This window comes from Neolamprologus multifasciatus, chromosome 12 (genome assembly GCF_963576455.1).
Source record: "Neolamprologus multifasciatus chromosome 12, fNeoMul1.2, whole genome shotgun sequence".
Taxonomy (NCBI): Eukaryota; Metazoa; Chordata; class Actinopteri; order Cichliformes; family Cichlidae; genus Neolamprologus; species Neolamprologus multifasciatus.
This window is the reverse complement of record NC_140450.1, coordinates 22,358,059-22,374,919: the sequence shown is the minus strand read 5'-3', so window position 1 is coordinate 22,374,919 and position 16,861 is coordinate 22,358,059. Positions and strand designations below refer to the sequence as shown.

Here is a 16,861-nt window from a genome sequence, read left to right as displayed (position 1 = left end):
GCAGCTAGGTTCAGCTTGTCTGCTGGAAACAACTAGGACAACAGGGTGAATGGCTCGATAAAAAAAAAATAGTTTCGGGAAATGCAGCATGCGCTCAGAAGAATAAAACCCACAGGAATATAATAAATAGAGATGCATCTGGCCCACTAGCCTGTTTCCCTATCATGGGACGGTGAAACAAGTGTACCTGGCCAAAATTTTAAAAGCAGTCTGATGTATGGGTGTTAGAAATGCAGCCACAAGCACAAAAGTCCTGCTTGAGTTTAGAGTGAAAAATTGGAATGAAGAACAATATAAAGATGGTTATGGTAACTAAGTAGGATGCAGGCCCCAAAGCCAAAACTTTCCACGTTTAACAGCCTGGACGTAAGAATCTAAAAAAGAAGAGGAAGAGAAAAAAAAGAAAAAGAAAAAAAGCCTAGGCCTACTGATGGTGTCCATGGCAACAAGATGGAGATCATGGAAAAGAGACCCTGAAAGACAGTACAGCCTGAAGTCAAGAGGACCACCTCCTCACCAACTCCCCGCTGTAGCCTTTAGACAACCCGCCATCAAGGTGTGAGGAAATAGCAAACAGTCGGGAGGGACTGAGTGAGGAAAGAAGTATAATGTAGGAGCCTCCAGGTGTTTCAAATTGAGAGAATTTTCATTCCTGTTGGTCTGTTTGGTCCCTGCAAAAAGACCTGGCCTAGACAGTGAAGCCAGACGTCTGTTACACACACACGCGCACAGACACACACGCGCACGCACAGACACCCGCTTTCAATTTTATAGATACAGATAGCTGCTTCGTCTGACCTCTTTTAATTTGCTCTCTCTGCTGTTACTGAGGAAGGAAGGAAAAAAAAAAAGATCGGGGGGGGGAGTGCTCTCTTGTTTCCTCTCCGGGACTAAACAATCCCAGTCTAATTTATTTTTTGAGGACAGAATATGTACATGTGTTAATGGGAAAGTCGAATCAAATTAACTATAATTAGTCAAACTGAGAAGTGAGTTGAAGCAGAGGTATGTTACATGGGGGACTGGTTCAATGCTGGCAAATATCACTCCTCCCCCCAAAAAACACACACACAGTAACACACACACACAGACATTTTCCCCAAGTCACCTGCTGCCACACCACCAGCAATGCTACCCTCTCCTGAACTCCGACACGCGTCATACCCACCTCAACCCTACTGAGCTCCGACTGCATGTGGCACGCAAACATGCAGACACACAAACTACTTTTGTTGTGACACATTTCCGCAAAAACCCGCATGTGAATTTTGCAAGCGGCGCACCCTGACTCCTCTAATCTTGTCAAAAAGACGTTAACAGACATCTTACGAGGCGATGCTGTAATCTCTTTGGACAGACACTGCAGCGCCGGATTGCATGTGAATTATGAAGGTTAGCAGTGGGGGCAGAGAGAGGGAGATGGTATATATGATCTAGAATTCATACAGTGAAGAAGCAGACAACTGCTACAGCGTCTGGGTCGCAATGTCAATCCTGTTTCTGTACCAAACAAGATTTGCCATTTGCAGCATATTAGAAAACATCAACATTCTTGCCACGTTTTTATCGAATGGCTTAAACTATGACCAGTGTAAACATTTATAGGCTGGTCCAAATTAATGGCACCTTTTGGTTTGTCCCTCCATGATGGGTAAATATCTTTAGTTGTCTTTAAACACCCACTTCCTAGTCTGCGGCAGACACTTTCTGCCATAAAATGCCCAAATGGGCTGGCCCATCATGAGGTCAGTTTTCTCCCCCAAAACTTTTCAAACTGGAGAATAAATAGCATCACATGTGATGGACAAACTCAAATCGATGTGGAACATTGGTGGAGTGCCGCTTTAAAAGCGTTCTCATCAACAAGGTCCTTATTCTTCCAGAAGGGTAATTAAGATAAAACTGTGGCCTTGTAAATAAGGTCAAACGCGACATTCAATTGCTTGATACGCTTGACTACATTTGTTTGCTTTGTTGAACTCAAAGTTTATCTTGGCTACAGCAGCAGCGACACTGTGTATAAATTGTACAAGTTTATTCACATGAAATGCTAGAGTAAAAAAGTACTAAGGCTAATCCTGTGACGTTAACAATAAAAAAGCAATAATCCATTAATACTAATAAAAATAACATCAATAATGTGGTCTTGTGCTGATTAGCAGAGTCTGTTTCAAAGCATTGGCCATACCTAACATATATTCACCTGTATACATAAATAAGTGTATCATTGCTTTAATATATTTATACATTATTTAATATGTGAGCTGCTAGAAGGCCAAATGCATTTCCATTTATTGCTTTATCCATCCATCTACAGTGGTCCTATATACTCTGAAGCCTGTTACGCTGCTGCTGTCAGTGTAATATTTATAGAATAATTATGAACTTCAGTTAAACAAGTTCAGAACTTATACATATGCATAAGAATATTGTAATTTTTTAATTAAATGAATGTGTGAAATTTTCTTACAGTTATGTTTTACTCTATAGACACAGGAAATCACTCAAACATGTTAGAATTCAATCACCTTCCCACCATTTCAATATTTGTGATGTAACTGCAATATTTTAGATAAAATAATCTCAAATTTCAACACAAAATGTTGTCAATTTTAAAAAAATACAATAAACATTCTGCTACAGTAGATTCTTTCATTTCAGACTTGGAAAGCAGACTTTTCTGTTCCTGCAGAGTGTCATCTGCAGCCTTTTGTCCAAATCTGCAAATCTCTATATAGGGAAGGATGTTATATTTACAAAGCTCTGCAACATCAACTGTCAGAGTCAAGAAATATATGATAATGACTTAGTTATTGTAGAACACGTTGCAGAGCTAAGTCTTCTTGAGACTGAAGACTTGGATGAGTGATGAAATGTTTCTCCCACTGATCTTTCTCTGGTCATTTCTATATGTTGACACACTTGTAAGAATCACAGTTTGAAGTCAAGTTATGAGGCTTTTTGTCAGTTTCCGACTAATGGATCACTAAGTGGACTTTGAAGACGTGGATGTAGGGTGAATTGTAATGGATTGCTAACATGATCCCATTCTACAGCCATACAGGATTTTATCAGAATTCACGCAAAAGCTTTCGAGCTATTGTGGCTACTTAGAGAAAGACATAGACACGCCAACTCTATGCAAAGCATGAGCTCTTCGGGGGGGGGGTAAGTATTGTTTGTTCAACCCTGGATCAAATGGTAGTCATTTCAGTTGGTTTAACTTCGTCTTTTCAATTCGTTGTTTGCGCCACAAAGTTTGATAGTTTGGTGAATGGTTCTCAATGTGTGACCATGCTTACTTCGAGAACATTTGAGTATTGTTTAATTATTATAAAGCCAACATTTGTTATATTGCATAAGTTCCCGCCAACAGAATGTTAACAGCTTATACGCTGAAGCAGTCAGTCTGTGCATGTACTGCAAGAGTTTACTTGCCTGCATGTTCCAGCAGCATTCTGGCAATGTCCATGTGTCCATTTAGCAGGGCATCGTGCAGTGGACTCACTCCATCCACCTGATTATTAAGCACAGGGGAAGGGTGGTGGTGCAGCAAAGCTTCCACACTCTCGGTGCTGCCGTGGTTGCATGCCTCGTGCAGAGGTGTCCAGCCTGCATGGTCTATGTGATCAACAAACCGGAAACAGAAGCACAAACAATGCTGACTCAAAATGAAAGTCAAATGAAATGGGGAAGCAATGTTAATCACAGTTTAGAATATTCACCTCGCCAAACAACCTGCGAAACACTCTCTGGGCTCTGGACTCAAATGGATCTATACTCCACAATAGGGCTGGGCCATATCATACCGTTCACGGTAATACTGATATTATGTTGGGCAACGATAAGAAAATGAAATATCGCGATAGAATATGGGTAAAACGCATGCGCAGTGCCTTTGTTTTCATACAAAAATGGCGGAAAAAGCATGGCGGCGACGGAGAATGAGAAGGGCGAAAGTGGATCGCACCGCTTGATGGATTGTCGGAGCATTACGGCTGTCGTACGTAGGAGCCTCGCGTAGTAATATGTACTGTGCTTCAACATAATATTACCATATTGTGTGTGTATAACCTCTTTTTAAGTTTTATAGATATTATACATGGTTATGCTGAGGATCTGTCGGCCAGTTTCCACTGGAAATGCCTTTTGGTTAAACTGTCAGCAAGGAATTTGCATTTGCACAGTTAAATTTTTATATAACTTTTAATGCACATTAAAAAAAAAAACAGCTGCTTGTTTAAGTGAAAATACATTGATGTTTTTTTTGTTTTGCACTAATAAAGTTGTGGAGTTGTAAAGTATTTTGTCTAGTGTCAATTATATCATAAGTTTTATTGTTATCGCAAATTTCAAATGTATATCGTGATAAATACTTTTGGTCATATTGCCCTGCTCTACTCCACAATTCCAAAATTTTAATTTCTGTTCTTTGTTTGTTTGTGTATGTTTATTTGTTTTTCCTCAGGGTTTATTCAACACATACAATCTGACATCTGACATGCTTTGCATGTGGTAAAATACTTTTATATAGCTATTATGCATGCCAAGATCAAGTTTAAGGCATGTGCCATTATGATTTCAACCTTCATTCATCTGTTGCTTATACACACAAGTTTCTGTTTTGGTCTAGTAATGCTTCTGTTGTCTAGTTATTGGTTGCAAGACGTATTGTCACTCGATGTGTCAATCAATCAGCACATGCTAGGACAATACTATCTAATAACTTTTGTACAATGGGGCGAACTAATAGGAAGTGAAATGGCTCTGGTAGATCAGCTCTGCACATACACATCACATAATGACAGGATACATGCAATAGGCCTGAAATGCAAATGACAAGTAATGTTTTAGTAGTGTAAATATAAAGCAATGCAATGGAGGCACAGCATTCAAACATCATAAATGCTCACAACGCATAGGCTATGATAATACACAAATCAAGAGTAAAAAAAAGAATGTTTTAAAGAAACATTAAAATCGTTGCAGCATCTTTTCATGTTTTAATCCAGGATTAAAACACAGAAAGACAGACACATTCTAAAGACTAATAATAAAAAAGTTTAAAAAAATAAAAATAAAAAATAAAAAATGACAGACAGATAATCTGCTGTAGTTGAGAAAAGAAAATCCTCTGAAAACCAAACATGCTCTGACTCAATTAGCATCAGGCCTTTTTTGGAGAAATCTGTAATGTGGCAGCAGTTATTTTACCATTTTGCCCCGTAGTTCTACTTGATCGCATTTTAGACTTTTAGAATCCCCCATAACCCCCACCAAGATGCAAGTCAATTTAGTCTACTATTAAGGGGTGATTACAAAATCAGAGAAACCTTTGAAAACGGCACATTTCCATAAAAGGAGGGCAAGTCATTATATTTGACCTAAAGGGACTAAAGAAAGTCACTCTGAAATATCAAAAGGGATTCAATTCACTTAGCAAAGTGGCCATAAATCTATAAATCTGACACTCCAAACCCATCCTGCTCTTACTAGACACACCCTTTACATTTTAGCTAAAGGTTAAAGGCAATGATGATGACGCGCACACGCTCCTATTTCTCCTCTCCCCCTTTTTTTTTCCCTCCAGTGTTAATCGCTCTCCAAAACCCCAGAGCAAACAGTGGGAGTGAAGTGAGATGACAGTGAGATAGAGGTTATGGAAAAAAGGGATAGAAGTCTTACCTTTAACATTGATGTCTATGCCAGGAAGCGCCAAGATCTGAAGCACCGTTTCCACTTGGTTCCTCTTGCAAGCTCTGTGGAGGAGGGTCTCTCCTTCGACCAGGACGAACACAACGGACAAACACACCCAAAAGAAAGAAGAGGCGGAAGAGAGAAATCAAAAATCAGGGTGTGCCTGATGTCCTTCCCATTGTCCCCGTCCATATGGTGAATACGCCAATTAAATACCACAGAAATGTCACCAAACACACACACGAAAGAAAAAAATCCCTGACCTAAAAAGAGTACGACCCGCCAATGAGGTTGCGATTAAAGAGGAGTGATGAGAAAAAAGGGGGGAGATCTTTCAAGGGAGAGAGAAAAAAAAAAAAAAAAAAAAAACACGGGAGGGGAAAAAAAAATTAAAGATGGAGAGTTGGGCTAATTCGCCTCGCTCTTTCCCTCTTTTATAGAGGGAGATTTTCCACTTACACCCCGTGCCCAACAAAGTTAATATCAGGGCAGTTGGTGAGTAAATGAATGTAGTGGTAAAAAAGTAGTCTCGCTTCCTGTTCACTCATCCCTATATTGTTACTTAAGAGGAAGTTATGGTAGACAGCCCTCGCACAAAGCCTCGAAAACGATTCTTCACAGATCCTAGGTTCAAAAGCTCTGCTGGGCATTGCCAGTGTCATCACGTGATATTTAATCAGCAAACTACTAGCGGGGGAGAAAAAAAAAACTCTCAAAAGACTCCATTTACATTTTTGTACACAATTTTATTCCACCCATTTCTTTTTTCCTCATTTATACTGCATTCCTCACTTTTTCAAATACAATATTAAATCAGGAATAAATTAGTGGGCCAGAGCCCCCTCTTTTCATGTATAGCTGAACTTCAGAGAGAAGTTAAAGGCCAAGCATGAGTGGCTCTGTGCTTGCCAGTATAACACAGAACTGCAAAGGCTGTAATAAATGCTTTACTAGCTCTCCCCAGGACGCCATCCCTGTACAGGGGCTCCACTCCAACGCACACAGAGCAAAGAGTGGGGCAAAAAGAAAAAAAAGGTGGAGATGGGGGAGAGGGAGGGAGAAGAAGCGGTGAAGGGGACAGCAAAACGGTTCCTGCATTTCAAAGCATGCAGGCAAAATATTGAGAATGCTGGTTCGCATTCATTCTAAAAAATTCCTTTCTTCCAGGAAATGTCTTTGAGGCTGCAAAGATGTATTAAATGCCATCCACAATAGCTGAAAGGTTGAAAAATGGAATGGAGGAGAAAAAAAAGAAGAAAAGAAAAACATATGTTAAACGTAGGGATTCCAGTTCAGTTCAAATCCAGTTCAGACACGCATGGTTGGCACAGACAAATATTGCACATTTTCTTCATAAAGGTTTTGAATATTTGAACAATGACACAACCTTTGTACCAGCACAGATAATCGGCCATGATGTGACTCAAATGCAGACTTCCAGCTTTAATTCAAGAGCTTTAACATATTTTATTTGCATTAAGTATTTTGGAATCAAATTAATTTCTTTATTTTATTTTATTTTTTTTAAAAACACACATTGGTACAAAATAACATTTTTAATATGTTATCTTTAATACTTGAATTCAGTGAATACCTGAAGTCTACAATCCATGGACATCACCAAATACTGCATTCCATTCCTTGAGATGCTCTACCAGGTATTTTCCTGCAGCCACCTTCACTTGGTGCTCATTTGTGGGTCTCGCTGCCTTCAGTTATATCCGCAGTAACTGAAAAGCATGCTCTATTGGGTTGAGATCCGCTGATTGACTTGGCCATTGAAGAATATCTCATTCCATATGCACTGTGAAGCACTATCCAAACAGTTTTGCAGCATTTGGCTTAATCTGAGCAAAGTGCGACCTTGATCACTTCATGATTCATCCTGCTACATCGATCAGCTGTCATGTCATCAATAAACAGTAGTGACCATGTTCTACTGGCAGCCACACAAGCCCGTGCCATAACATTGGGTCCACCATGTTTGACAGATGTGCTATGCGTCAAATCACGAGATGTTTTACTTTTTCTCTATACTTTTTTTCTTATCATCGTTCTAATACAAGTTCTTCTTGATTTCATCTTTCCTAAGAAATTTTCCAGAGCAGTGCAGCGAGTCCTTTAGATCTTTTCTGGTATAGCCTAATTTGGCCTTCATGTTCTTGAGTATAACCATTTTTTTGGACCTTGGTGTAAACCCTCTGTATTTCCATTCATGAAGGGTTCTCTTGATTGTAGACTAACTATTTTTTGCCTTTCCTTTTTTTTTTTTTTTTTTTTTTTCCCGCCTGTCCCATTTGGTTCTTTAGCCGTCAGAATTGTTGTCTGAAGACCAACAAGGATACCCAATGGATTTATTTTGCCAAATGGATCATCATGGCATTGCCGTATTGGTCCATTTGATCGACCTTTGTTTTTATTATTTATTTTATTTTCAGTTGTTACAGACGGGACAGACATGAGTGAGGGATAGGAAAGGGAGAAAGAAAGAGGAAGGAAAAGAAAAACAGAAGGGGAGAGGGACAGTGAGAAAGGGGGGAAGAAAAAATATCTCCGGGATCACCTGTTGAGAGAAAAAGAATAGAAAACAAGCAAAAAAACAAAACAAAACAATGCAACATACTATACACAACACCATCGCATTAATCTAGCTAAGTGTAAACAGCAGTAAATACTAAATATTGAATGTTGTTGTGCAGTACGCAGGACAGACAGCGCACAATGTGCTTTGAAGTAGCAGCCAAGAAAGGTGTGATTTAAGTCTACGAATAGTGAACACCCATGTGCACACCTGTGTGGATCGGCGCGCTTGTATTCAAATGGTTTCCCCATGTAATGGTCTGCTAGAGGATGTAGAGAGCCATAGCCCCGTCCCCCAGGGCATGAAGCAGGCATGGAGGAGATCCAGGCCCCAGACATCCAGAGGCCCCAGAGTGCAAGAGCCCAAGGAGGACCACCGGAGGGGCATCCGTGCCACCTTCATGGGAAGGGCTGAGGATCCCCAGATGAGGGGTCACCCAGTAGCCACCGGGCAGAAGCTAGAGGGGGCTGCACCGGCGTGCCCGCCGGCTCTGCCGGCAGCCAGCTGCGCCAGAGTGAACCGAGCCGCAGGCACAGAGGCCGGAGGCCCGAGGGCCCCCCGCGCCCCGGAAGAGGCCTGACCGAGCAGCAGGCGCCAGGCCCCGCCAAGTAGTCACCGGGAGTGAGCTGGTACATACCTTGCCTTTCCAGCTAGGTGAAAATGTCCTCCTTTACTTGCATCAACATCTCTTTGGACTTCGTGTTAAGCGTTCCAGTGGGTAGCTGCCTAATGCTAGTTCAACATTTGGAATCAACTCCAGGTATTTTATCTTCTTAATTTGTAGTGAAATAACAAGGAAACATCCTGGCCATGAAACCGCCTCCATAAGAGTAGCTGTAATTATTAAACAGTTAATGCATTACTTTTATTAAATTCCTTGAATTACAGCTGGAAATCTGCACCTTCACTCGCATATTTGTTTGAAATAAAACCCACACTGGTGGTGTACAGAGGAAAATTACAAAAATTGTGTGGCTATCCAAACACTTATGGACCTAACTGTAGATTATTTGAGAAGTAGTGAAGGAAATAGAGGATGGAGTGATCTGTAGGTTGTCCCTGGAACAATGCGTATCAGCCAAACTGGCTTGCCAATCACATGGCAGTAACTCAATGCATTTAGGCATGTAGACATGGTTAAGATGAACTGCAGAAGTTCAAACCAAGTATCAGAAGGGGGAAGAAAGCTGATTTAAGTGAATATGAAGACAGTTTGGTTTGATTCGGTGACAGATGGGCTGGGATTTTCCCCAAGAAAATGTCCTGTGAGCAGCAGTTGATGTCAGTGTTGTTGAGTGTTGATGTCAGAGGTCAGGAGTGCCAGGTGTCATGTCTGTCAACTAAGAACAGGAAACTGAGGATGGAATTCACACAGGCTCACTGAAATTGGACTATAGAAGAGTGAAAAAACTTTGCCTGGTGTAACGACTCTCAGTTTTTGCTCCAACTTTTAGACAGAATTTGTCATGAACAACATGAAAGCACAGATCCATTCTGATGGCTGCTTCCAGTAAGATAACACACAGTATCATACCGTTCAAATCATCTCAAAGTGGTTTCCTGAATATGACAATGAGTTCAGTAAACTCGAATGGGCTTCACAGTCACCAGATCTCAACCTAATTGAGCACCTTTAGGATTTGGTGGGACAAGCGATTAACCACATAGATGTGCAGCCGGCAAATCTGCAGCAACTGTGTGATGTTGTCATCTCAATGTGGACAAAAAAACCCCCACAAAAAACACAAAAAAACAAAACAAACAACCTATGAGCAATGTTTCCAACACCTTCTTGAATTTATGCAACCCAGAACTATTAAGGTGTACCTAATAAGCTGCTTAATTTGTTTTTAGGTTTGTTTTTTCTAAAGATGCACCATAAAGTTTAATACAATAATTATATGTCAGTGGTCATTTACAGTGCACAGTTGGGCATTAAAAACAGTGACATATTTGTTCGAAATTTATTTACTCTATTTGTTTCTGGCACAATGGAAGAGGCTTTTGGTAATGAGCAAAAGTACCCAGGTCACTAATTAATGTCGACGATGGAGATGAAATCAGAAATGCATAGATGAAAACAAACAAATAAATAAATACATTTTTGGAGGAGGCAGAGGTCTGGCAGAGCACCCAAGGTGAGGAAACACAGTAACTGGTGAGATTCATGGGTTCTGGACCTGAAACAGTCATTAACTGCAAAGGATTTACAACCAAGTACTTGCAACCCGCCTTCCCCCACATTACTTTTGATTCTGTGAAAATATCAGGACTATTTAGTAAAATGTCTCAGAATTGCTCAGAATTTTTAATTCAACTACAAATCCACTGAAATTAAATGAAAGATCTACACTATTTCCACCTCTTACCTGCTTCATACACCTCTGTGGAGGTGTTTAGAGAGAATTACACAGTCTGCTTTTGGACTTGAATGCTGCTCAAAAATCATTGCAATCATGAGATAAATCAGTTCATTAAGAACTCCATCAGAAAACAGAGCAGGTAATAAACTATTCAGACAAGTCAGATTAGAGTGTGCTATGATTTGCTGCAATAATGTGCAATAATCTTTATTTTGCACTGCATATTAAACCTCAGTTATTTGATGGCATGACATCATAAAGAAGGTAGTCTGGTTGTTACAGTTTCAGCATCAGTAACGAGACCAATCAGTCAAGCAAACCAATATTTCCAAGCTAAAAATCAAAAACACCCAAACTACAGTACCTAATGAGTAAGCTATACTTTGTGGCACGTCAGTGTTCTACATGGGCTGCTCTGCTATTACCGAGCACTAAAACGCAGTGATTAAACACCCATTCCACTACACCCCATGTGTACACATCCTAGCAAATGCCAGGGCCAATCCACGCACTGTTAAATCACTTTAATGGTTCCAATTTGGACACAACGCCTCTATTATAGGGGTAATTGCATGCTCAGCATTTACAAGCACGGAAAGGATAAATCCGCCTGTCCTTTTCTATAAATCCCCTGTTTCACACTTTAATAGAAAAGTTAAATGTATGTGTTGCTCTTTATATCCCTCAGTCTGCTTGCTACACTCCTGTAAAGCACTGCTTGGCCTGCTGATCCCTGGACCAAAAAGCCGCTCAAAGCCTGTAACAATGCTATTTGTAAGGAATGTGTTTGAAGTGTATTCTGTGCCAGTTACTGGATATATTTAAAACTATTTGAAGACTTCTACTATTGCTACCTCTGAAAGCAATGGCAGGAAAATAATTCCCCAAGTGAACATTACTGCTTCTTAAACTGTGCCTCAGATGCATTTACTGGCAATAAACATTTCAAAATTCCAATGGTGAATGATAACTCCATTAAAATCAGTCAAAAACAACACTGGTCAGCAACATCTATGTCACCCTCTCTGCCAACAGGAAACATTCAGACAGAAATACAGTGTCTCCAATAAAAGCAAGCAAAGATCTATATACTTGCATATTATGCAACATAATATTCCTAAAATACAACTCTATAGGTGGTAGGAATGATCCCTGTAAATGGCTGTAAGCAGTGATGAACTTTCATCAAACTGCTGCTGAATAAACGTTAAGTAGCAACTCATAAGCCAACACACAGGTCATTGTGTGATAATGTGACTGATAACATTACCGTATGACTGCACTTGTGTGTGATAAAATCGAAAGCTACAAAATGAGTAATAAAAACTTCTGTAACTCTTTAAGCCGATAAATGTCTTTGTGTTTGAATGAATGTTTTTATGTTTCCATGTTAAAATGCCCAGCTTTACAGCAGGAATAAACATGTTTACAATGTGGAGCAAAAAACTGTTCAGGTATAACGCAAATCAGAGTTTATACAATATTAACCAACTCGAAAGTCAATATTTGGCATTACCAACTTTATTCTTTTGAGCTGAGCTGTAAGTAGACTTCAGAAATAGTTCTCCTTGGTTCCTGAAGCACATCAAGATCATCTTATGTAGTTATAATAATACTGAGGTCCGAGCTCTGACCAATTCTGTTTCATCGTGTACTTTTCTATCCAGGCTTTAACTGGATTGGTAGATTGATTCAACTCATGTCCTCAGTCAGGTCTTTCCTGAATTTGTTTCTATTTCTTAAAGACAAGACTTTCAGACAGTGTTTATCTGCTGTACATGGTTCTTAGGCCTGTCAATTCTAAATTGTCCACTTGTCCGGTTCTTCCATTTTATTAAGGACACACACAGAATGGCTGGATTTTTGGCTAAAAACTCTTCGGGAATCACTTTGTTAGTGCAAACATACAATTTGATGCCTTTCAGATTGTGTTCCATTTGGTTGTTGTTGTTTGTTGGGTTTTTAAATAAATGGGATCAAATTCTGTGATTTTACCATGACCTGCTAGTATCAAAGTACCTAAAGACACCATTTAAAACTGATTCTTTGCACAGTTCTTTGTTATGTGTATACACAATAACTGGTTAGTCTACTGAATTAGGTATCCTTTGATGCCTGAATGATTCATAGGCCAGTGTTAAGTGGCTTAACAAACAAAAAAACCCCAAAAACAATTCAACTGAAAATGATTGGGTACAAAGACCGGAATGAAATAGAGTGAAAAAGCAGGGAGTGTCCAGAGAAAAACTTTGAAAGACCTTCAGAAAGTCTGGAGAACTATTGCTCAAGAGCAATTTAAAAAGCTACAATAAAGTCTGGATCTCCTTGGAAACCAAATATAATAAAATGAAGGGTGGTGCATGATGTTTGCACAGTTGCACAGTTTGCACAGTAAGTAACTTGGCAACCGCTATAGTTGTCAAATACCTCCCCATGCTATGGGGTATACCTGTTTTTTTTTAACCAATGGCAATCTTCGTCCCTTTTCAATACTTATTTTTGGTGGGTAAAGCTGTGTAGCATTGCTTTACAAGTTAAAGAATACCGAACGCAGCTTTTGAACTACGCTCTGTAAATGTTGACCTTAATGGTTTGTTTCAGAAATGATGTGCCGCTAAACGCAAACAGATTTTAAACAATGAAAACTCAGCAGTTCTTGTTTGACAGTCTACATACAGTACATTAGGGCTGATTAAAATGGAAATCTCTACTGAGCTTCCACAAGCAAAAGCGGGACTACAAAAGAGAAGTTCATCTCAAATCCCTCAACCCCTCTCAGCTACTGTGACAAAGATACAGAGGTTCCAGAAGGCGAGACAGATGCTCCAAAGCAAAGATGTGCGGAATATAAGAAAGCAAGTTTACATATGTGGGTGAAAAGCCTGTAACGGAAAGAGAGGAAGGAAGGGAGGGAGAGAATGGGATGAGTCGAGAAGGGATGAGAGGGTGAGAGGGAAGTATGCTGTGCCGATGGTTCATCAAAAATTAATGCCAACCACATCGGTATAGAGATCACGTAGTGGAAAAACAACACATGCCAACAGCCTTGAGTCTCCTGCCTCAGCCTTCACCCCCCCTAACCCCACACCCACTCCCTTTCCTTTACCCTCCACCCCTCCTTTGCACCAGCACAGGGCCTTTCTGATCAGGTGGAGGGGGGAGATATGAGCTTTGACACCTTCGAGAGTTCACACAGAGTGCCATGCCTCTAATTGCAGGAAGTTCCACCAGTGCAGCCGCTGTATATTTAAAAGTGCTACCCTAATTGCTGCATTTAATGTCTCCAAAATGGAGATCTGAGCCACACTGTGCGTACTAATATCTGTTATTGTTTTGTGTGTGTGCCCCCCATTATTTCTGTCCCTGCGATTTATCCATTTATCTGTTAGGGTTTTGGGTTTTTTGTTCAGTTTTTTTTAAGGTGAAAAAGACATGACGAAAAATCAAAACAAAACAAAAAGCGCAGTCTAGAATTTCAACGCAGATATAACAAGTAGAGAAGGCACAGCACTGAGGTGTTATTATGGTCCAAAGTCTGCCACAAACATACATGGCGGGCCCGCTTATGCAGTCAAGCTGCTCATAAAGCTGACTAGAAGGAAGTGTGGTTCGATGCAAATCAATCACTTTTGCCATGCATTATGTGCTCTTCATTAAACCGAAAGTGATGACAGCGCTATCATGTTCCTGATGACCTACTGTAGTGCATCAGTCCATTAAAAGTCCACTCCTTGCAAATGTGAAGCTATGCTGTCGAATAATGGGTGCATGCACATGCTGTACCTGCTGCGTTGACTCTGTTCAAACCTCTGGGGGTGTTCTCTTTCTCCGAGCAGGTTTCATTCTCCAAAGAGTTTTGAGGTCTGTATGGAGAAAAAGAATGTGGCCCACAAGGGTTAATGAGAAAATACACACATGCTGTATTTATAAATCTCTTCAAATTTAAAAAAAAAAAAAAAAAAAAGTGATTACCCATGATTCATGTAAACAAGAGCAATTGACCATTTGAGCATGACTGCAGGGAGACCCAGTGGTGGAGAAAGTGGAACCAGCATCACTGTACTGTGAAAATTGCCATTAGCAAATGAATCCCTCATGGCACGATATCATCTTATATGAAATCTGACAATATCTGTCAAACCCCTACTGTGTTGGCCACACACACACTTCACACAACTAATCCTCTATTCCTGTCTCCAAAACACTTTTCCTCCCACTTAACGCCTCAAACGCAGAGACGAAGAATTCAATGTGAGCAAGCACATTAGGAGGAATAACTAGTAAAAGAAAGTGAAGCCTCTTCAAAGTAGTGGCGTGCTAATAGCTGTGGGCTGTCACTAGTCCTGTGTGTAGGTATGGAAGATCTGCCTGCGTGAAGCCTGACAGGTGTCTTGTGTGTATATGTATGTGCACATGCGCATGCGTTGCATTGAAGTGGAGTGCCATCCGTATTACAGGGAAGAGGCTTGTTCCCTGGTAATTGGGTTGTTCAGAAGCCAGGAAGGAGCTCCCAGCAGTGAGGAGGAAACACACGTCCTGTCACGTTGCTTGTTATTAGCAAGGACAAGGCTGAGAAGAGATGAGACAAGCTCTGTGTGCATGTGTGAGAGAGAGTGTGCGCGAGAAAGTGACTCCATAACAGTGTCTATGTTGAGGGTGTCTCACATTTAACCACTTCACCCAAGTGTCCCCTGCCCATACAGGCAGTGGAAGTTGACAGTACTTGGCTTGTATACACCCCGGTCTCTTCTTTCCTCATGGTCTACTTTAGGAGGCCAGTCTGCTGACAGCAGCCCAGCTATCAATCAAGAGCCTGCAGCAGCGTGTGCCCTTGGAGGCAATCACTAAAGAAACGTAGGAGCAGTCATTGAAATAATGCAGAAATGCTGGTCAAGTGCTGAAAGAAAGCAATTTATGGGATTTTTCTTACTAATCATAGCAAAAGAAATCCTTCCCCCCTACTTTTTATCTGTCTTCACTATAAAAATCTTATTGAATCTAGCTGATCCTTTTATAGGCTTTTCTTAAAACCCTAGCTGATATTTGGAAGTTGGGACTCGTAGAGAGGTCTGGTCACAGAAAGAAAGAAAACACTATAGTCAAGTGGGCTAAAACGATTACAGCAACGGAAAGAGTATGACTAAGCCAGCACAAAGAAAACCACAGTTTAATTACAGCTTCCCTTCTGCTAACAGCACTCCATGCCATGCAACCAGCCACCTGGCAAATCAAATGGCCCTCTAAGCAGTCGGTCAATCAGCCACCCTGTCAGCTTGGTGTAACTTGGACACATGCCCTGTTGCTGGCCTGTCTGTTGATGCGGAAGAAACACGCTCACAATATCTCAAATAGAACTACAACATCTTTGAGTCAATCAAAAACAGCCTAATGCATTCTGAAAGTGAGAGGTGACTGATAGCAGGGAGGAGAACTTGCAACTCACCCGGTTGACCACGAACCAACCAGTCCTTCCTGTCTTACGACTGAGCACTCTCACAACAAACAGCTGATTTTTTTTTATATCTATAATGTGTTTTTCCTTTTGTTTGTTTTTTTTTACTTCTTAGCAGTTTTTCATCATGCAGGCTATTGTATAGAATATGCAGTGTGTCATATGCATAAATCCTTTAACATAAAATGTGTTAATTGATTAAGATTGTCAAGATCACTGCAGCTATGTACAATATCATGAATTTAACCATGAAAACCAGAAAACAAGCTTCCCGTCTTGGTTTCTGTTCTCAGCTCATCACAGGCTTTGTCATTTTGATTTCATTCTTTCTTTTAGGGTCAAATGATTTTACATGCCCTTTGGCATTTCTTTATCTCATCCACACAGATTCCTTTCCTTGTTTCATTTATTTCTTCACATGCCTATGTCAAAATAAAGTAAACCCCTTGCAAATACAGGGAAAGCAGAAAGTAGAAACGGAGTAGGGATGGAGGGGAAGAGAAGATCTGGTCTGTGCATGAACCAGTAGCCTTCACATGAACCTGCTCCCTGGTGACTCCTGCCCTTTTCCAGGCCAACTACCTGCTGGTGAAACAGCAGATGTCTGATATGGGGTATGGATAAAGTGTGTGCATGTGTGCGTTTGCAGTTAGAGAGGGATTTAATATGCAAGAGTAGACCAAGAGAGATGGGGGGGGGGGGATGGGGGGCTTGAGAGCTGGTGGTCGTGGTGGTCGTATGGGAAGACACAAAGGCCTGATGGGATAC

At 40.6% G+C, this 16,861-nt stretch overlaps 1 protein-coding gene across 8 annotated transcripts in view; it reads right to left on the bottom strand.

The window, feature by feature from the left end:
- slf1 (SMC5/6 complex localization factor 1) overlaps positions 1–16,861 on the bottom strand; it is a 34,554-nt gene that overhangs the window by 8,188 nt on the left and 9,505 nt on the right. For 6 of the 8 annotated variants that reach the window (XM_085181446.1, XM_085181445.1, XM_085181440.1 and 3 more), the window contains 4 exons: positions 14,614–14,703; positions 14,425–14,504; positions 5,686–5,778; positions 3,439–3,621 (listed from right to left, as the gene is read on the bottom strand). In XM_085181446.1, coding sequence (XP_085037572.1) covers positions 3,439–3,621; positions 5,686–5,778; positions 14,425–14,504; positions 14,614–14,703 — 446 coding nt within the window. The remainder of the gene's footprint in view (positions 1–3,438; positions 3,622–5,685; positions 5,779–14,424; positions 14,505–14,613; positions 14,704–16,861) is intronic. The other 2 variants (XM_085181441.1, XM_085181447.1) reach the window with 2 other exon arrangements.